Source organism: Thermobia domestica, chromosome 6 (genome assembly GCF_964235325.1).
Source record: "Thermobia domestica chromosome 6, izTheDome1.hap1.1, whole genome shotgun sequence".
Taxonomy (NCBI): Eukaryota; Metazoa; Arthropoda; class Insecta; order Zygentoma; family Lepismatidae; genus Thermobia; species Thermobia domestica.
The window spans coordinates 267,624,199-267,646,868 of NC_137459.1; the positions used below are offsets into that span (position 1 = coordinate 267,624,199).

Below are 22,670 nucleotides of genomic sequence, written 5' to 3' on the forward strand. Positions count from 1 at the left end.
CACCACACCAGTCGGCGCAGGGATGCCGGACTTACACACATTTATACATTTACTTCACTTGGCAGATAGTAGAACATTTTGATTCCTGTGATCAACTGTTTTGAATATCTGGAGAACGATGTAAAATTGTTAAGGCTCTTCCCCCCTCAAATTGGATTCGAAGTTCGCAAAACCATCTGTTAGTCACAGCCTATGATTCAGTGAGAACATTTGTGCAAAATTTCAAGTTCTTACTCTCAAAGTTTTGGAGATCTAGGCCTAGTGATGAGTGAATCAGTAAACGAGTTCGTGTGTTGGCTGTTTCATAAATATTAAAAATAATTGTGTCACAGACAAAATATCGCTATCAGATTCATCACAAATAACCTGAATGCAATGAAATAAAATGTGATGCGAAATGAGAATTGGTTTAAAAAAGAAGAAAAAGAAGGTAAAATGTAACTGTATAACTGTTGAGTTGTATGCTTCATCTGTTTATATTGTGATCCATGACCGCGGTTGTGCATCACACATAGCTAACTAATTAAATGTCTGTCGAAATAACATCACGGACACTTGCCACATACCAAACCAACCACGCATTCATGACTAGCACTTACACGTGGATTTAATCCGCTTCACATAATATTACTGCATTTTCTGTGTGAATGTGAGTTATGAAGGCTTGTTAAAAACACGTCTGAGTGACAAAATTCACATAGGAAAAGTGAACAGTATTTTATATATTTTGGAGAACGTATTTAACTTACGAATCATTTTCTACATTAGTACCGTATAATAAAACTAATTATTTTGATATATGTATGAAGCAGGGAATATGAAAAGCAGATGATTACATACAAAGGTTTCGTGTAGCCTGCCTCGATCTTCTGTTTAAGTGACACTGATTCAAGTCTTCTAGTTAGAAAATGAAAATGAAATCTCTGAGTTTAATGATTATGCCCTTTAGGCAAGGGGAAACTATGATTCAATCAGGTTACTGATGATGGAAGAAATGGAGGAATTACGAAGTTGGAGGAAACTCCGAGAAAACCCACAGACATGATGTCCACCACAAACTTACTTGACAGAGGATCGAATCAGAGACCCCACGCACCAGAGTGCTTTACCACTGAGCCATCGTGCTCCCGTATTATATTTAGAATAAAAGAGAGACAAATTCTTGGAACATTTCGGAAACATAACGTTGCTTTTTCCCTATTTTCCAAAAACTTTGTAATTGTCGTTTTTCTCTATATTTCATTTAAATATTTTTTCTGTCTTTTCTTCACTGGGCTTTCTTTCCTTTCCCTTCTGCACAGGGCCAAATTATCTTCCAGAAACAGTTTGTTTTGTTCTTGTGACAGAAACTTTACTTTTTTTGTATACCAGTGTAATCTTTTCGATACTAATTTCATTCAGCCCCTCATTAAAAAACGAATAATTTTCCTATAGGATATTTTATGTAGATATGAAATCAAGAGCAAACAATATACAAAAACGGAATTTGAGTTTCAAATTCATCTTCATATCTAAAATAAAAAACAAAAACACTATTTATATCTTAAACTTCACACACACATCTACCAAATTCCTCCTGGAACCCGTACACGCCTTTGGCGCGGGAGACTTGATTTTGATTCCTGACGGAAGCTCATGTAACTCTAACCCCACGATAAGGTCCACGTCCAATATAGCCTCGTTGCTGAAACTAAACTCAAATAACATTAAAATAAAATACAATAAAGACTTCTACCAAACTCTTAGTTGCCGTCTCATAGTTGCCGTCTCTCCATATTATAAAGTGACTGCAGTTTATATTATGTTACTTTTTCTAGCGTAAAATTTGGAGGACGTTTTCTAGCTCTAGCAATTTATGTTTATTTATTTAATTGCATTTTTATTACTCAAGGCAAAGGATCATTACATGTCAATAGATACAGATAAGGATCAATAGTACTTGTATTTCAGTATATTTTGATAGCAAATTAGTATCCTATAAATAAACATGAGTATTCCTTCCTTGGGAAGTACAACAGATATACGAGCATAATGTCTTTACAGTAGTTGCTTCAGAAGCCATAAATCGAAAATTTACATCAACTTTCGACGTAAGATTGCCATTCCTCCCATATTTGAGTGCAAACTTAGTGTCCACATTACTTATTTTTACCCTGAAAATTAGACAAATGATGCAGAGTGGCAAGAAACTGAATGATATTAAATGATTGTTATTGCAGTGTATAACATATTAGCAATATTCGTTAAACTGGTGTTAGATCCTACCATAATCTGCACAGACAGGACTAACTCTTAAAATTAGTGATATTATATATATATCAAACGTGAAATAAGGGTATCCGTCTTAGAACATTAATGAATAACAATTTACGGTGTGGGCCAATGGAGTTTATTTATTCCTATGGATTTTTCTGATGATTTTCCATGGTAAATATTACATGACTTTTGCATTAAAAATGAAAATACAAATAAATATAAAATATTCTACAAAATAGTGACATTTCTTTGAAGTATTGTAAAATATGATACGTTTACATGTGCATTGGATTCTATGATGATTTAATCCTAGAGATTTGTTGGCTCTTACTGCCTGAATTACAGACTGATATATGAGAATCTGAAATTTCATAGAAATCCTCAAACTAAATAATTTTCAAACTTTCTCGTGTCCTTAAGAGCATCATTATTTTTCTACGGTATCCAAAGTTAGAACTAGGCTTGTCTTTGTGCTATTACTAGTTAATAAATAACTTTGTAAATCTTATAGTGAAAATCCTACCTATTCTCTATATTCTATAGAATATTGTTCAGATCATAAGACGTATATACGAATTATTAATAATTACTATAAAGTTTTTACTATATATTTCTTTAGAACCTTTTAGCGCGTCAAAACTTCGTTTTCCACGTTACCGTTACTTCAATATATCTAAACTACGTATGACCACAGCTGTTACAGTGTTAAATCAGTAGCTATTGACAAACAAATGAGAATCTTTATGTGCACAACTTAGTACATGAATATACACTGAGGAAAACATGTAGGTGGCGTACTTAAAAAGGTAGTTACATGCGTAATGTCTGTAGTTTTTGGACTTAATGTACAGCAGACGTATAACTGAAAACGCATGTTTTACAATAATTTCCTTATAAGTGTTTCATCTATGCTTACTTTCCGTATGAAACAATATAGGTGGTCAGGATCTCACATACAATTGGACTTATATAACATAGCTGAGGAATGTAACATAAGTATATGTATGTTGTATACGGAGAACTGTTAGATGTCAGACACTGGCGGATCCACGTGGGGGCGGAGGCCGCCCCCCCAAAGCATGTATCGTTCGGAAATACAAATATTGTCTTTTCCCGGCCGATCCAATCTGTGTAACAAGCATAATAGAGTCTAATCAAAATGTGTGGTACTTAATGGTACTTAATACAGACATATTTGAATTGTGAATACTTCTGTTCCTAGTTCCTTGGGACGGTTACCATAAGCCGCAAACGAAAGAGAATGATTCATACGTTGAACGAACAGCTGCAGGAAGAAGGAAAGACGGCTTACTCTGTGAACTAAAAATTATATTTTAAAATTGTGTCCTAGAAAAAAAATGTGGGGATGAAATTCAAAACCTGAAACTTCAATTACCTTTACCTTGAATAAAGATTAATATAGAATATTCAGCGCTCCTTACTGTAAAGCTCTCTAAATCTGAGATGAGACTTTTAGGTTGGCTCTGGCTGATTGATTGATATGTATTTACGTCGTTCGTCAAAAGTGGTGCTTTACAGAACGAGAACCAGAGTTTAAAGTTGGATCTAAACCACTGTAGTGTGTTCGATGTTCACTCACCGGGTATCAAACCACAGAACCTCATGCATCAAAGATCAAAGGTACTCTCGCTAGATACATCAACAAAGTACTGTGATTTTTGAGGTTCAACACGGAAACATTCATTGTGACTTTTAATGGCATTTCATCTTTTCTTGGGAAATAATACAAGCTACAAGCTGTTGTGGACCTGATGTTCGCGCAGGCCAAACCATTTAAGCTAGAAACTTGAAATTCGGATAGTAGATAGGATTTGTGATCTAAGATACCACTAAGGAAGGATTTTTGGGAAATTGAAAGAAATGAAAAGGGAAAGGGGTGGAAATTATTTTAATAAGATGGTCATCTCTCCAAATCTCTTAAGGTTAGAGACTTGCAATTTGGATTTGGATTTCTCATTTAAAGTAATTTGACACGCGTTTCAACATTTTTTGATACTTTAGTAAAATGGGGAAAAGAGGTGGAAAGAAAAGGGGCGGGGATTGCAATTATTATAATAAGATATCTAAGAATCTTTGAAGGTTAGAAACATGGAGTTTGGTATATGGACTTCTCACTTAAAACAACTCAATACATATTTCAGCGTTTTTGTATTCTTCTTCTTCTTCTTCTTCTTATTATTATTATTATTAAGATGCTTATATCTCGGGTTCACTTACGGCTAGATATATGAAAGTTGCTAGTTTGATTGTGACAGTTGCATCATCGCCATTTTTATTTAATTTTTAAATAAATCTTTTTAATTCAATTTTGCATATAATTATGAACAACGTTAGTGAATATCATTTTCATTTTTATTTTTGTGTATTTAAAGAAGCAAAGGACATTCTGTATTGTCTTCACTATCCGAGAGTATGATGTTTTTTTTTATTATGTATACCTGTCGTTGCGGCGAGGACATTTAGAAGACCCCTTCTATTGTTTCTTAATAATCACGCTGCCTAAGCCACATGCGTAGACCAAAGACCACACATACAGAGGACCCTGCGTGAGCCCAAGAAAGAAAAACAAAACATCTTTTAGCATCTTTTTGTGAAATTGAGAAAAATAATAAAGTCTGAACACATTGAATAGAATCCAAGTGGAAAATAATCTCTGTGAATTTGTCAAAATTACATCATAGACCATATGTCGCCACGCAGTACCAAGATAAAATTTTGACACAGGTCTGTAACTTGGTTCAAAAGCACGCACAAAACTACGAGGCGCCGAATAGACCCCTATAAAAATTTTCTATATAACATGTGAAATCTAAAAAAATCACGTACGTCGGAGAGACGACGCTCGAACACCGTAAATAGGCGGAGACCAAGAAAATGAAAATTTAGGACATCAAAATAATCTAACGAATAAGAGAACAGAGACGAAATCGAAGACACCGTTAGAGACGTATCCAAAAAGATCGACAGGTTAAAAATTCAAAACTCCAAGTCAGTCGTAAAAAAATTCATCACCGGGAAACATCATATCACCACAACACAAAAACACACCCGGAACTTACACACACACTACATTAATAATCAAAAGTTAATCAACCGAGAATAATGTGCGGCTAAACTCACCGAAGCCGAGTGTACGGACTGGCAATTTTTCTAAGGCATAGGAACTTACACATTGATCCTCTTTAAGTATATATGTAAACTTTGAACGTTGCTAATATATATATATATCGAAAAGCTTACAGACATTTTTTTTGAGTGACAGAATTTCGCACTTATAAACATATTCACGAGCAATTACAGACAATTAGCGATAACTGATGGCCTACATACTCACCGAAAGCATTTAGACTAGTTTCAATAATACATAATCAGTTTTGAAGTACTATAAACAATACTTAAAAACAATAAATACTATTTATCCGTGTAACGCTATACTACTGACACATAGAGTGATGTTGGTGCAGTGTCACGTTTAAAAGTGCTGGTAAGAGTGAAAGTGACCAACAGAAATGGACCAACAGAAGCCCCACTTTGATGGACCAGGAGACGCCCAAGAGCGACGCCCCTTGCAGTTTAAGAGGAGGACGCAGCAGGAGTCGAAGAGAGAAATTCCGGATCCAGGACACTTCTCAAGGAAGAAGGAAGCCAAGAAACGCAGGGACATCTGTATGTGTGTGGTCAGCTCAGTGGTGACTACCAAAGTGGTGAGAGCAGTGTGGACGGCAAAAGGTAGGACCCATCCAAATTATTTTTTTGTTGATGCTAAAAGGGAAATTTTCGGCATTGAATAAAATGCAAGACGTTCGCGATATAAAAGTCGGAACTATTTGAAAACTATAAACGCATTTACACCGCGTGGAGAAAAGATTTTCCAATTCGAACTATAATTACTAAACACTAGAATTCTTTTTTCCCTTTTTTTTTTCTATATTTTTTTTGAGCAAGGCTTATTGAAAATAGAGAGACTTTTTACAATGATACTTTTACATATATTCTGTGACTTCAGTGAACATGTCGTTGTTTTTATTAAAGAGATAGTAGTTTATGTAATTATTCTATTTGTCACTTAGGGTTTTTAAATAATATATCAAGGAAGTTAATTTAAATGTAGATCAAATAACAGGTTGTAGACCTTTAACGACTCGAACTGTGAAATTTGTCATGAAAGAAGTATTTACCTTACCATATTGAAGTTTGTATGAAGCGAAAGTGCATCATCTGCGTTATGGACATACAATATTAGAATTTTAAGATAATTTAGAACAAGGCGTAATATGTATTCCTAGAAAATATATTCAAGACATTGCTCCAGTTGTCTAAAGATTATTGTGTTTGTAAAGTCATTTTGCATAGAAGTTAACGGACTAAATGAATCTATTTCGATCTATATGCTAGTAAAACTTTAATAAATAATACTGTAATGTCTCAGCAAAAGTATGTTATGTAAGAGAGCTAAACGATTAATTAGTGATTATAATATATATACGACTAGTCTCGCAATTAATCATTTTCTTGGTTAGACATACGTAATCCGTAAATAAAGCGGAACCGACATTATTTCAGTTAGGTAGAATACAGATGGAAAAACACGAAGTAGGCTAAGTAAAGCCGCAATTATTACGTCATTCTGATCCTTTAACAATAGAGCGATCAGAAGTCTATGCGCATAGACTAGACAAATAAATGAAAATATACGGCCATATACCAATCTTATTGATGATACGGAGAGAGAATCACGAAAACTCGATACATTTATGTTAAAATCTCAAGAGACGTCTTTGCATTTATTATTAATATTCATATATTATTTGATTTTTATGTATGTATGCATGTCTTAATATTTATATATATATATATATATATATATATATATATATATATATATATATATATATATATATATATATATATATATGTGTTTGTGTCTGTTGATTTTCTACTTGTGCTATATGTGTATGTATATAGCCTTTATGCATAATCAAATAGTAATGCTACACTCATTGATTTTATGTATATAATGGTGTATTCTTGTTAATTAGGTCAATGTCGAATTGCATATTTAGTGTACTTATACCCCATTCTCAGTTAATAATTTCAATAATTAGAAATGGTTAGCAGTCAGGCAGTAGGTTTACCTAACTCCTTTAGATCATTCTATGTTTCTTTCATGCTTCCCACGAATCCCAAATCCCGAATACCAAGTCATAATCAAAGTCATGACTTGTTTTTCGACTTATTTTTTTTATTTATTTCAATTTACTTCAACTCATTTCCACTTACTTCAACTCGTTTCAACTTATTTTTAAATCATCCCAATATTTAGTTTTCACCCAAATAAGATGTAGGTAGTTATATTCAAATTCCGTCAAGCAATATAATATCTTAATTTCGTAAATCTTGGAAAGGTCATAGTCAGAACATATCAGCTGATCAACGTAAACTATATGCTTAGCATAAGATGTCAAATAATTAGGTATTTTTCAAATGCAAGATTGTGACTTAACCAGTTTGGTATGATATATATATACATATGTAAATTATGAAAGCTCTATATAAAATATAAACAATGCAAGATTGCATCTAGCACTGGTTATAGACATCAATTCCATAGTTTGTTTATGTGTGTCAGGTTAATGATAACAATTCATTCACTACATAGGTCAAGAAAGAAAGCCCAGATGTAATTTACTTGAATTGATTTCTTTTTGTGTTAAGGCCTTATGCCTTATTCTGAACATTTGTTGTCACAAAACTCAAAATTCAATGTTAATTTTTGGCCTGTTTAATTTTTTTCTTTAGAAAAGCATTTTCTTGTTGTTGTTTTCGTTTGCTCATTAAAACTTTTATTACATTGTTAACCCCAAATTCGTAAGCTTTTTCTTTCATAAACAAGTTGTATCCCTAACCTTAAGCATAACATTGGTTTCCAAAGGATCTGTTAGGCAAATTAGGGAATATAAGCATTTCTCGATTCTAGTGGTTATTAGACTGATTTTCAGAAATTTCAACTGAAATTTTAAATTCTAGATATTCGTCTATTTTCTGGTATTATTATTACTACTAATATTATCATTCAGTCCACTCGGAAAGTGAAAGTCAGTCTAGTTCGTCCACACAAACCAAACATTAGAGTAAAATTCTCTTTCAGCGTTGCAGCATGTGAATACAGGATACGTATGCAAATAATATCAAGTTTCATTTGCTTACACGGTTTTAGAGGGATCTTGTTTCTCTAAAGCCCTGGGACACCGCGGGGAGATAGGATTTCCAAACCGTGAAACTAGTCCTTATCGAGTCACAAACCATTTTAGTTCGGGGAACGGAGACTTTAACGGTGGTGCACAGGGAATAAATAGGGACAGACGGAATGTGAACCCGAAACCCGCCATCTCATTTTTTATTTTTATTATTACAAAATCTGGCGCTACAAGCGATCACCACCGGGATCTCTCTCTTTCATTTTTCAAATTTCACATGATTATGCATTTAAAATAATGAAACATGGATTTGAGCATTTTTTTTTTTGCCACTTAACGTAGAAGGGCAAAAACAGAGGTGAGGGTCCACTAAAATGTTTGTGAGGTGTTTGAATTTCGTGACAGCGTTTTAGCTCAATCCAATTTTATATGAAAGACACAGAAGGGAGAACGCGAAATATTGTGTCACAGTACCACGTAGAAGCATTTGCTATATTGTGCGAAGCCGTATTCCGAACAAATTGGGGGTCTGGGAGCGAAATCCCACCTAAGAGAAGGCTACTATAATATACTTTTATTGTTGTTGTAAACATGACTATAATTATAATTGTTTCTAAACGTTGCTTTAAAGAAATTACCTAATAGAGCCAATTTCCAACCCCCTGTTCCTAATCTGGTCTAATGCGTTTTTTCTGTACATACTCAATTATACCACTGCAAAAGCGGAGCATTCGGACAAAATACCCTATACGGTGCTCATGGTCCCGGGTTCGATTTCCGGTAATGGTACATTTTAACGAAAAAGGTGGTTCGAATTCCACTATAATCAGCAAGTGCACGTCTTCTTTAGCAGTCATGTCATTACCGTGAAACGTTAAACTCAAGCAACAAATCAAAATACCCTATGTACAGAGGCCTATGCTTTTGTAATAATGTCGTATATTTATCTTCTTGCTCTCTCCTGTTTAAGTGGAAAATTCCTGGATGTACCAGAAATTGAATTCCTTATACATTCATCTTTAAATACATCAATTGAGTACAGTTGGGAGCTTTTCTTGAGAAATGAACCATTCCATGGGTGTCAAAGTTTATCAGTCAGTGACTCCCCAATTCCTCGTGAATCCTGGGTTCTATACCAATCATAGAAATGTTTTCTTCACCTTTGATACATCAGAAGATTTTGGTACGATTTATATGCCGCAATCTTAACGCGCACTTAAGAAAATATCAACAATGTTGACAAACTGAAATCATGGTGAAAAACAAAATGTAACGGGAATTCAACATCTTGCCCTTAGGAAATGTTATTCGCATAGCGCCAGAGATCAAAGATGATGTCCCTCTCAGAGAGGCACTGAAAGAAAATGTCATGGATACGGATCGACGACCGGAACATACCCTTTCATTCTATTGGATAGTGAAATTGATATATTTTTGTCAAGCTTCATGTTTTGCGATCACTTTAGTGAAACAAAGGGAAGCTATATTTATGTACACTGAGGAGAAATGGGATAGGCTTCGTGGCAGATAACAGATGACAGGATAAATACCATCGTCAATATAGCACTTTCTTTTGTGTAAGTACTGTCCAATACAGTGCATCTAATAAATCGCGTGACTAAGTGTGAAGTGAATCATTATACCACCACGCCTTCGAAACGGAAGTGCGTATTTAATATAAATATAGAGAAAGAACATAATTTCATTTAAAAAAACTTACAAATTCGGGTCATAAAATATAATCTGGGAATCAAGTTTACACCCTCCCTTCAGCCCCGGATTCATATGTGTCCCATTTTTCCAAATTGAAATTCTGGTCTGGCTATGCTCATCTTCCAGGAAGCGAACCGCCCCCTCCAAATGATTCTTCTGGATCCGTTAGTGATGTCAGACATCTTGCAACGGCATGATCCAAGGACAGTGCGTATGTAGCATATGGATAACGTATGCTCCTTACTGATTTCCGTAGTAAGCAAGAGGATTCCGTATATTTGTACAATATACTGTTGTCCGGAGAACGGAATTTTCTCTCAGTGTACTTGAAATACTTTTATACTTAGGTATGCACCACAATATATAAAGAGGTTGTTTAACACACATATATAAAGGCGGATTACATATTAGACTGGTGATTTACTGCAAGATTATGCATACGGTAGTGTGAATCATCCGTGTAGTCTAGGTGTTGATTAATAAAAGCAAATCAAATAAGGAGAAAAATGGTTTACGTTGCTGAGTATCTAATTTGATAAAGTAATTCGATACATAAGGTATGAAAAAGTAACTATTGAGTTAAAGAAATGGGAAGAAAGACATGTTTTCTATGTGAAGTGGTGAATATTTTTCTTATTTTTTTTTAAAGAAAACTATGATAAGACCATTGAAATATTTAGTTTTGGGACAGAAGTCACCAATGCCTACAGTACTTATTTAGGTAGTTGAAACACGTGAAAAACAAGTATCAGTTATTCTGTGAAGTAGTTTGGTAAAACTTTTTACTTTCCCTACTTTAGCCCGTGACGTGTCCTGACTACTATTAACAGACATGTACTCAGGAAAACACACTTGCTACGAACTAATGCTTGTTGTCTAGTCAAATAAAGGTTTCGAATATTTTGTAAGTTGCTGTTAAGTCATGTTCAGAAAAGTTACCCACCTTGGTTTGAATAATTTACATCATAAAGGAAATTTGTAAGCTATCTTTCATTTTCAATTTCACATTTATAAGTATTATTATTAAGGTAAAAGAAAAACAGATAAACAGCATGAATGCCTGTTAAGGCCAAATTCTCAGTAAGGGAAATAAATTATTTTACAAGAATCCAGTTAAATGGATTTTTCGCATCAAGGCAAATTGTAAGAACGCGGCGTTTAAGTTATAGTAAATATAGTAGTAAAGTTATGTAAATAACGTGTTTCCAGATAAGTACCTCGACAAATACTTCTAAGCTATGATAGCTCAGTTGATGATAAGAAAGTGGGTCACGATCAGAGAATTAAAGAAATTATGTTCTCAGATCTCAGTGAAAGTGAAAACGAAAGAATTCTAACTCAGTATTTTCTAGAATTTTACGCCAAATTGGAAATCTGTACTTCTAAGGAATCTTATTATTTGGGTTTGGAGAACGGTAAACTTATGTTATTAATTCCCCCATTGACAACCCACCCAACCAGGTACATTCTAGGAACGTGCCATTTAAGTTCCATATGTACCGTTTACGTACCTGGTACTTGAAAAATGTACATTTTATATGCATAGCACGTGTCGCTAGGTACGTGCCTTTCGAGGAATTTCTGACACTTGAAAGGTACTTTTACATGCTTCACTGGAATGTGAGGAATGTGAATGGCACATACCCCATGTACCATGGCATGGTTGTGCGTAAGTTGCTTCGTATTGCGACTAGGGTTGCCAATTTAGCCACTTTGTGACGAGATCTGGCCATTTTGAGAACGTCGTTAGTCACATAATTTCCAAAGAGCCAATAGTGGCTTTTTAGCCATATGCTTTTCACTTCTATAGCCAATTTCTGAGTTATGCCACTTGTAATATATTGTGTGTGTCATTTTGCAATTTTCTGACGTTTGATGCGGTCTATAGGTTGTAACATTCTAAACCCCACTGTCAGAATTGTCCTCATAAAATTAGCATTGATGGTTATATTGTGACGTTACACAGCAGAGAAAAAGTTCATCTTAGACTGGAGAAATGGTTATCCTTCCTTTTCCATTATTATTTGGCTATGAAACAAATGCCGGAGACATATACAACCGCTATATACAACAGTGTGGTGTTGGAAGGTGTAATGATTAGGATGTGATGTTTTATTTTATTTTTTTTGAAATTGCAACACTTCCAATGTACCCGTAAAAATGTACTAAAGAAATAGTGCCCATGTTTTTTAAATATTCAATTAGAACTGGACAATCTACATGAAATTTGCAATCGATCAGTGAAAACGTCATCTTTCTAGAGCCTGTAGTTTCTGAGATCTCATTGTCGAGAAACATATATGTGTATTTTAAAAGAGCTCCAAAGATGGCAGCACAATTCATTTGCATGTATTTCGGAGAAGGCTTACTAAAGGCAAAGGCCTTTGAACAATAATTTAAAAGGATAAACTTTGTGAAAAATATTTATTTCAGTAATTTATTTAAACTACACTCTTTTAAAAATATTTGTCTTTGTTATAAACGTGAAATCACAAATAACCGTAAATCAAAGGTTTGAATGCTAAGATTATAGGTTAGAGCTCGGTGGATCGTAAATGTTACTGTAGTATTTTAATAGATAGTTAAATTGCCACACGGATGCCGGAGGAGGGCATATATTTTCAGAGTTAGTTGCTTGGCTTTTTTTAAAAGTACAAGCTTCTAAATTCGAACGTAAAAATGAAGCGTTAAGGTTTTAGTATTTAAGTACTCGCACCCCCAGTTGCATAGCACTGCCCTAAGGAACATTACTGACATGCCTAGTACATTCCTGGCACATGCCAATGCCAAGTAAATGTGTCAAGTACATACACGGTACGTGATATACACATAATAGATACATTCCTCGGTATGTGTCATGCACGTACTTTTGGGCGGAAGTAACCTTATTCCTTACATGTGTATTTCACATGATTGCTCTATTCACGTACCTATCATGTACATTCCAATGTACCTCGAGGAACATTCTTTACACATGATCAGTATGTACTTGTGTTGGGTGGGAATTTGCCGCCATCGATGGCGGATCGCCTCCTACTTTAGCGGCCAGGCCACCAACACATGCAGTGTCAAGGTGGAATGTGTACGTTGCCCGCTTATGCCTTTTTGCAGTTTTTTCCCGCTGGCGCGGCGGCCCGCCAGCGACGATAAAGTGCCCGCTATGCAGTTTTTCAGCCAGCGACGGCAGCTAAAGAGCCTGATTTGAGAAATCGTCGTCTGGTCGCGCTGCCTGTATGTTCGGTCTGCGTTCTTCATTTGTTACATGATGATGCACTGTGGGTGGACTCCTTTAAACGTTTACAAAGAGAGTACACGTACAAGTGGGAGAAGACGTTTCATGAGTGATAAAAATGTGTATACATTATACCGTAGTGCTTTTCCAAGTAAACAATAGTCTGGTAACTGTAACAAATTGCTGGTTAAGCGAAAATGACAAGAACATGTGTACATGTAAGTGGCCTCTGATGGGGAAGATGACGAATAAAGTAAATGCTATATTGTGTCCCTTTACTGGCTTCTTCCCAATGACTATAGTTAGCGTAACACAGGTGTTGCTGTGTGTTAAGGGGCCTGATAAACCAAATTAAAGTACCATTTTTCTGTAATCAAACCGTAAAAATAATCGAAAAATTGCTTTGCAAGAACAGTAGTGTGCATGAGATACAGTTATCACGAGCCGGCTAACTGCTTTCGTTAAGCAGAAATTTGTGAAATTTGCATTAACGAAAGCAGTTAGCCGACCCGTGATAACTGTATCATGCACAAACAATTTTTCTATTATTTTTTCAGTTTGATTACAGAAAAACGGTAATATTTAGCAGCACTTTAATTTGGTTCCTCCGAAACCTGGTTCTTGAGACTCAGGCATTTATTCATCCGACTGCCTGCGTCTTAAAAACCACAAATCACTGACCAACCCGCATGCGACATTTTAGCGGCAGCAAACACGTTACCGCTAAGCGGGTCGTCGGCAGAAAAAAAATGCAAAGTCGTTGGCGGGCCATTGTCTATACTGGCCCGAAGCCCGCTGTTTGGCCGCTCTTGGCCCTTGGCGGCCCGCCAGCGATTGAGAATGGGGTCAGTCCTTGCGATTTTCTTCGTCAGTGTTGCATAAGACTTGCATTGTCTATATTGTAATGATTTGGTATCCTTCTGTTTCCCTGGTTTCTATTCCTCGGTTGGTATCTGTGACTCGTCTGGGATATCACCAGCGACAATTCTGCCATTTTATTGGCCAAGGTAGAGAGGTCATTTTGTGGAGGATTGTGCTCGCGGGGGGGAACTGTCTTGGGTTCTTGATCTGAGGTTTGATATTCTTGAGGGTTAGTTTGAGAAATTGCCATGGAAGGATTAATTTGTTGTTGATATGTAGGTATATAACTGTGCATTGGTTGTGTGACTGCTTGTGTTTGTATAGGATAGGTATGGCGATATAACAGTTGTATAGGAGACATTAGCTTTGGTTCGGTTGGTAAGCCATAGGATGTATTCTGCGGGGATAGGTATATGATTTTGGCCGTATAGCATGTGCAGTTTTTGTGATAGCTCTGCATACTCTCTTTTCCTTAGAAGGTCATTAGCGGCTTCCAAAGTGTTTAATTTAGTCTTTAGGGCATCTACTGTTGCAAACCTTTCTAATGCTATCTTATTAAGGAAATCCCTCTGTAAACCCAAGGATAAATGATGGATCTTTTGTTCTTCTGTCACTTCCGGTAGAAGCTGCCTTATTGTTCGGAGTTTACGTAAAAAGTATGAGTCTATAGACTCATCCATTCCTTGTTGGACCTCGAATAATTCCTGTTCTGCTTTATACGATGGGACCTTTGGCCTACATAATGATACTAATTTAGATTTTAAATCGTCATAGGACATGGTATCAAATTGATTTTGGTTTTTAAGTTGCAACACGAGATCTAGTGCTGTGTTTTGTAGATATATCGGTAAAATGTCCTTCTTAATTGGTGCCCATGATTACATGGTTGCCATATGGTCGAATAGCATAAAAAATCTGTCCGGGTCTTTGTGCAAGTATCGCGCATACTTAGTCAAATGTGGCATGTTAAAGGATATATTAGATACACTCTCTGTCATATTTGTGTTATTCTCTCCTGATCTGTATGTTTGTTTACCTGATCTAGTTTCCGGCATAAATTGCACTCGGAAAAGAAAAAAAGAAAAGAAAAGATAGATGGTGAAACCTAGATGAATTTTGATATTAACCTTATCAGTGACGTCTGGCAAGACAGCTCCCCCACTTTGAAAATTGAAATAATGACTAGGTCATTCGTTTGTACTACGTTTGTACCGTTTGTACCAAAAATATTTTCGTTGTTTATCATTTTCCTTATAGGGTTACATGAGAGGTCATCTGGGGGGCTATCTTGGCGCCAAGATAGCCCCCCGTATCACAGCACAAAAAATTGAAATACACCATTCGAAGGCAAATTGTTTGTACCGTTTCTACCGAAAAACATTTAGTTTGTACCCTGATAGTTTTCGAGAAAGAAAGGATGACATTTGGGGGCTATCTTGGCGCCAAGATAGCCCCTCGTATCACAGCAATAAAAATGAAATACACCATTCAAAAGCAAATCATTTGTACCGTTTGTACCGAAAAAAAAACTTTTGTTTGTACCCTAGTAGTTTTTGAGAAACAGGGGATGACATTTGGGGGGGTATCTTGGCGCGAAGATAGCCCCTCGTATCACAGCAATAAAAATGAAATGCACAATTCGAAAGCAAATCGTTTGCACCGTTTGTACCGAAAAAAGTTTTGTTTGTACCCTGATAATTTTAGAGAAACAGGGGATGATATTTAGGGGGCTTTCTTGGCGCCAAGATAGTCCCCCCGTATCACAGCACAAAAAAATTGAAATACACCATTCGAAAGCAAATCGTTTGTACCGTTTGTACCGAAAAAAGTTTTGTTTGTCTCATGATAGTTTTCGAGAAAAAGGAGATGACGTTTGGGGGGGGGGGCTATCTTGGCGCTAAGATAGCCCATCCCGTATCACAGCACAAAAAATTGAAATACACCATTCAAAAGCAAATCATTTGTACCGTTTGTACCGAAGAAACTTTTGTTTGCACCCTGATAGTTTTCGAGAAACAGAGGATGACATTTGGGGGAGCTATCTTGGCGCCAAGAAACCCCCCTGCGTATCAAAGTACAAAAAATTGAAATGCACCATTCGAAAGCAAATCGTTTGTACCGTTTGTACCGAAAAAGGTTTTTATTTTGTACTATGATAGTTTTCGAGACACAGGGGATGACATTTGGGGCGGGGGCTATCTTAGCGCCAAGGTTGTTCCCCGTATCAAAGTACAAAAAATTGAAATACACCATTCGAAAGCAAATCGTTTGTACAGTTTGTACCAAAAAAAAAAGTTTTTTTGTACTCTGATAGTTTTCGAGAAACAATGGATGACACTTTCCGTAAGTAAATACGTATTATTCAGCAACTGCCTACTTGCTTTCGGCTATTGTCTATGAAAGCGGCAACCTTCTCGAGCCGTTAATGTGATAAATGTAAACAGTTAATTTCTTCAGTTGGTATAAAGCTGAAACGTGGAAGATCGCACGTTTGTGAAGTTTTCCCGCCCACCTAACGAATTTTTCTTTTTTCTTCTAATTGTTAGTTTATCGTTGGTTTACGTTAATTTTGCTAAAATTATCGTTAGTTTTGCAAAAAATATGATTTTATTCGAGAAATAAAGTTTCTCGCCAACTGTGAATTAGCCCGCCCATATTGAATTCTCGTAAAATTCCAACTCATGTCGTTAGTTTATCGTTAGTTTACGTTAGTTTTGCTAAAACTATCGTTAGTTTCGCAAAAATAACGATTTTATTCAAGAATTAAAGTTTCCCGCCAACTGTGAATTAGCCCGTCCATATTGAATTATCATAAAATTCCAACTCACACCGTTAGTTTATCGTTAGTTTACGTTAGTTTTACTAAAACTATCGTTAGTTTTGCAAAAATAACGATTTTATTCGGGAAATGAATGGGCAGGCCAACTTCACGGTTCCCCACCCGCAAATGAATTTCAAAACTTTTTTCTATCACATCGTTAGTTTACGTCAGTTTTGCGAAAACCATCGTTAGTTTCGCAAAAATAATGATTTTATTCGACAAATAAAAGTTCCCGCCAAATGTATACCCTAACAGCACATTTACATAACAGGCATACGTAAGAAGTATATAAGGCACATACTGGACACATTCTCATGTACTGTACCTGAGGAAACATGATAGGCGTATGCCTGCTATGTAATTGTGATTACATTTGGCGGGAACTTTTATTTCTCGAATAAAATCGTTATTTTTGCAAAACAAACGTTAATTTTAGCAAAACTAACGTAAACTAACGATATGAGTTGGAAGTTTATGAGAATTCAATATGAGCGGGCTAATTCACAGTTGACGGAAAACTTTATTTCTCGAATAAAATCGTTACTTTTGCGAAACTAATGATAGTTTTAGCAAAACTAACATAAACTAACGATAAACTAACGATGTGATATGAAAAACTTTTGAAATTCGTTTGTGGGCGGGGAACCGTGAAGTTGGCCTACCCATTTATTTCTCGAATAAAATCGTTATTTTTGCAAAACTAACGATAGTTTTAGTAAAACTAACGTAAAAGTAACGATAAACTAACGATATGAGTTGGAATTTTATGAGAATTCAATATGGGCGGGCTAATTCACAGTTGGCGGGAAACTTTACTTCTCGAATAAAATCGTTATTTTTGCGAAACTAACGATAGTTTTAGCAAAACTAACGTAAACTAACGATAAACTAACGATATGAGTTGGAATTTTATGAGAATTCAATATGGGTGGGCTAATTCATAGTTGGCGGGAAACTTTATTTCTCGAATAAAATCGTTATTTTTGCAAAACAAACGATAGTTTTAGCAAAACTAACGTAAACTAACGATAAACTAACGATGTGATATGAAAAACTTTTGAAATTCTTTTGTGGGCGGGGAACCGTGAAGTTGGCCTGCCCATTTATTTCTCGAATAAAATCGTTATTTTTGCAAAACTAACGATAATTTTAGCAAAACCAACGTAAACTAACGATAAACTAACGATGTAGATAAGAAAAATAAAAATTCATTAGGTGGGCGGGACAACTTCACATACGTGAAGGTCGCAGTTTAGGTGAGTAAACATTTTATTTTTTATTTTTCTTTGTTTAAGATTATTTCTGTGAATCCAGTTTCTTTCTGAATTTATACACACTTCGCTATTCTCTTTACGGTATTTATTTAAGGAAAAGGGTAGAAATAAATAAATTTTAATTGAATCGGTGAGTGGAAAAACACCACTAGTCCACAAAACGCAATTTTGAGATATTTGAAGAAAGAACTTACGTTTGTTAATGCCACAAATGTACAGTCGACATTATAGCATTCTGCTATAACGTGCGAGGTCTTGCAAATTGTACAGGACTTCATTACCACTTGTAGTTCTACATCTTTAGTGTTATTTTTGCCTTTAACTCAAAATGGCTTATTTTATACTCACACTGTTTCCCACTCGCCGATTCAATGTTAATGTTGAGTTATTCCCAACAAGTTCTTTTCTTTCATTTGGATATGTACAGCCAGAGTTCTAAATACACATAAATTCACATGAATAAACACATAATACTTATTAATGAGCATGGGAAAAGTACACATTACGGGGCCTAACTTGTGTACAAGATAGCCCCCCAAATGCAACTCCTCTTTCTCGAAAACTATTAGGGTAGAAACAAAACTTTTTTCGGTACAAACGGTACAAACGATTTGCTTTCGAATGGTTATTTCAATTTTTTGTGCTGTGATAGGGGGGCTATCTTGGCGCAAAGATATCCCCCCAAATATCATCCCCTGTTTCTCGAAAACTTTCAGGGTAGAAACAAAACTTTTTTCGGTACAAACGGTACAAAAGATTTGCTTTCGAATGGTGCATTTCAATTTTTTGTGTTCTGATACGAGATGGGCTATCTTGGCGCCAAGATAGCCCCCCCAAATGTCATCCTTTCTTTCTCAAACAGTATCAGGGTACAAACAAAACTAGTTTCGGTACAAACGGTACAAACGATTTACTTTCGATTGGTGTATTTCAATTTTTTGTCCTGTGATACGGGGGGAGCTTTCTTGGCGCCAAGGTAGCCCCCCAGTTGACCTCTCAAGTAACTATAAGTAAAATGGTACAAACGAAAATATTTTCGGTACAAACGGTACAAACGTAGTACAAACGAATGACCTAGTCATTGTTGCAGTTTTCTAAAGTGGGGGGGGGGCTATCTTGCCATACGTTTATCAGTGCCTGCTTAAAAGTTAATAAAAAGAGCGTCCCGCACTCAACTCCGGTGCCTATCACCATGTAATGATTTGGTAGCTTTAATAATGGACCGAGGTTTATCCCCTTCACCAATTTATTATAAAATTTGTTAGTTACAGATGTCTTTGATTGTAGAGACTAAAATAGTGTCTATCTTGTTATTGACCAGATGAGAGGAAATAGGCGTTTTGCACGGTGCCCATTCTCTCAAGGCTCAAACACCGTGCCCGTGTGTTTTCTCGGGGTTCTTCCGTTTCCTCCCACTTTCTTCATTCCACCATTTCACTGATTTCTCATTATCACCGTCTCCTTTAGCCTAACCGGCATAATCGTGGGACGTTAAACTTAAAGATTTCATTTCATTTTTTTTTCTCTCAAGGCAGTCTCCAAGGCACCTGCTGGTTCTGGTGAGTCTTGAAGAATAGCCTCCTCAGCTCAAGGCAGCTTCGCGGGGCTTGGTTGTAGTAAGGATCCCTAGTCCAATGCGAACTTCGGTAAGGAAAGGTGTACCCCTACTCCAGTGTGACCTCAGGGCTGGTGTAGGTTATTTGATCAGTTGGTCGACTGATGCTGGATCCCTCGGTGGTCAGGCTTTTATCTGTCCTCTTCGGGTCCTTCCGTGGGGTCCGTCTTCTTTCAAAGTTCCTCAGTGTCTTTCGAGTAGGCTTCTTATCTGCTAGGTTTTTTACAATCAATAGCAGGTGTTGTGTTGACATGTGCTTTTGTCGTTATATGGGGATGCTTACAATATTTAATGAAAGCAAAGTCATAGTAAGTGTACTATCAACATAATGGAGGATTACAGAATGATATTAAAATTTGCACGGTATTTTGAATAAATGAATTTACTAGTGTATAATGGTTGTAATTATGTTTGATATGAGTTATACTTCGAGTCCAAGAGAACAAACTCATGCTTAGGAAGCTATTTTAATAGTAATTAGAAATATTTATTTACCTTTAAACCACTGAATTTCTGCAATAGGATAACCAGCAACTGGACAACTTATCCGAAGTACTTCTCCAGCCACGGCAGATATTTCCGGCATCTTACGAATATAAGGCATCCCTGAAATAATGATAATAAAAATATTAAAGTAACTGTTTTAGTATCTCATTGGATTTAAGTTCCTTATTTATAACGAAGCTCTTGTGGTGAATCATACAAGCAATTCATTGAGATATTGATACATGAAATATAACGAAAAAAAGCAAAAAGCAAGTCCACGCACAAAATATAACCAAACAGATGAGCTAAACAAAAGACCACTAAACAGTTGGGACAAATAACGCTACTTTTATTTTCTTCAATATGTAGGGTACGGTCGTTTAGTGGTAGGTAGGGATGGGCATGAGTCGAGCTAAAACTCGACTCGACTCGAAAATCAAAGCTAATTCGAGTCGAGTCAAAGGTAATTTTCTCGAGTCGAGTTTGAAAAATAGCTCGCTCATTTAGCTCGTTTTAACTCGTTTTGAAATCATTGCCAGATTAGACTGGAAAGCTATGAGAAAAGTAAGCGGTAATGTGGAATATTTTTTTTTGTTGCTCACGAGGTGAGACACTGCTCGCATCTCGCCTTGTCTCCATTAACAAAACGGCAATGAATTTTTAGAACAAGACGGCCTCAAATGTCGTGAGCACTAACATAAGTGTATACTGTAGCTCTCACCACCAAGGCTGAGAACTGAACGGTGAAAGTTTTGAGTCGAATCAGATGCCCAACCCGTATAGAGATGTTAACCGGCTCAGCTCGGTTGAACTGAGCGAACAGCTCGAGCCAGCTTGGTTGAGATGAAGCACCGACTCGTCTCAGGTGAGCCATCGTCTCGAGCCGGCTCGGTTGGGGTTAGTTATTAGCTTGGTTTGTTTCGGCTCGTGTCGGTTTGGGTGGGTGAGCTGTTGGCTCGGCTCGATAGGGAATGAACTGTGAGCCGAGCCGCTCGAGCCGTTCCAAACCCTAAACCCGGACCAAGCAGTTTTGAACATGTGTGGCCGGGGCCCTCTAACTTTTAACGATTTTTGGTTCGAGCCCGGATACTTGCTCCTCCGGAACTCAAACCAAGAACCTCGTGAACGATGTCCATGCCTCCTAGTCTTCACAACTACTTATGGTCGGCAGTCAACTAGTTTTTAGTATTCAGATACAAAGCACCTATCTTTCATGTTTCTACACGGTGTTGTTATAATAATAATAATAATAATAATAATAATAATAATAATAATAATAATAATAATAATAATAATAATAATAATAATAATAATAATAATAATAATTGTAATGTTATGGTAGAAGTAGTATCACTGATAATAGTTATATTGTCTATGTAGGATATTTGAAGAAAGTACTTGAAACTACAAACAGCATTTGGGTCTTTTTGGCTCGACTCGACTCGAAACTCGAGTCAAATTCGAGTCGAGTTCCGAGTCGAATTGGAGGAAATTTTTGGAGCCGAGTTCTCTAGTCGAGCTCAGAGATGTCTGTTTCGAGTCGAGTCAAGTTTCAATGAAAACTCGCTCGTACCCATCCCAAGTGGTAGGGCGGTTACCTCTCGTGCGTGAGGTCTGTGGGTTGATCCCCGACAAGGTAAATTTGTGATAGACAACATCGCGTTGGTGGATTTTCTCGGGTACTTCCGCTTCCTTCTACATCTTAGTTCCACTGATTCTTCGATCATCATTTACTTGCCTTAATCATCCCTCTCCCTTATACAAAAGGCCGTAAACGTGAGACGTTAAACTGAACTATTTAATTTAATTTCATTTTATTTCCTTCAATATAATTTAAATATTTTATTAGTGTTAACAAATATTAAAATCAATTCTAATTGTTTGTGTTTAAATCATAAATTATTCCAATTATTTAAAATGCATTACATTCTCTTCAGCAGTGAATGGATGTCGGTTTAGATTTGCTCCTAAAATATTTAAGTGATTATTTTGAACTTATTGGATTGGAGTTTAAAGTCCCGTTCTGCGGCAAGACTACATGAGATGTGAATTTACTGCTTAACGTGAGATTCGAACCATATGAACTCCCTCTGGAAATCAAATCCGCGTCTCCTACGCCAAGGGCGAGTACGCTATCCACATAACCAGAAGAGCTCAATTCGAACTGTTTGAGGCAGTTTTGTGACATTTCTCT

At 36.3% G+C, this 22,670-nt stretch overlaps 1 protein-coding gene across 1 annotated transcript in view; it reads right to left on the bottom strand.

The window, feature by feature from the left end:
* The window catches only part of LOC145687543 (cell adhesion molecule Dscam2-like), a 1,184,503-nt gene that overhangs the window by 237,682 nt on the left and 924,151 nt on the right, over positions 1-22,670 (bottom strand). Inside the window, exon 9 of the mRNA XM_081761007.1 lies at positions 20,486-20,596. Coding sequence (XP_081617133.1) covers positions 20,486-20,596 — 111 coding nt within the window. The remainder of the gene's footprint in view (positions 1-20,485; positions 20,597-22,670) is intronic.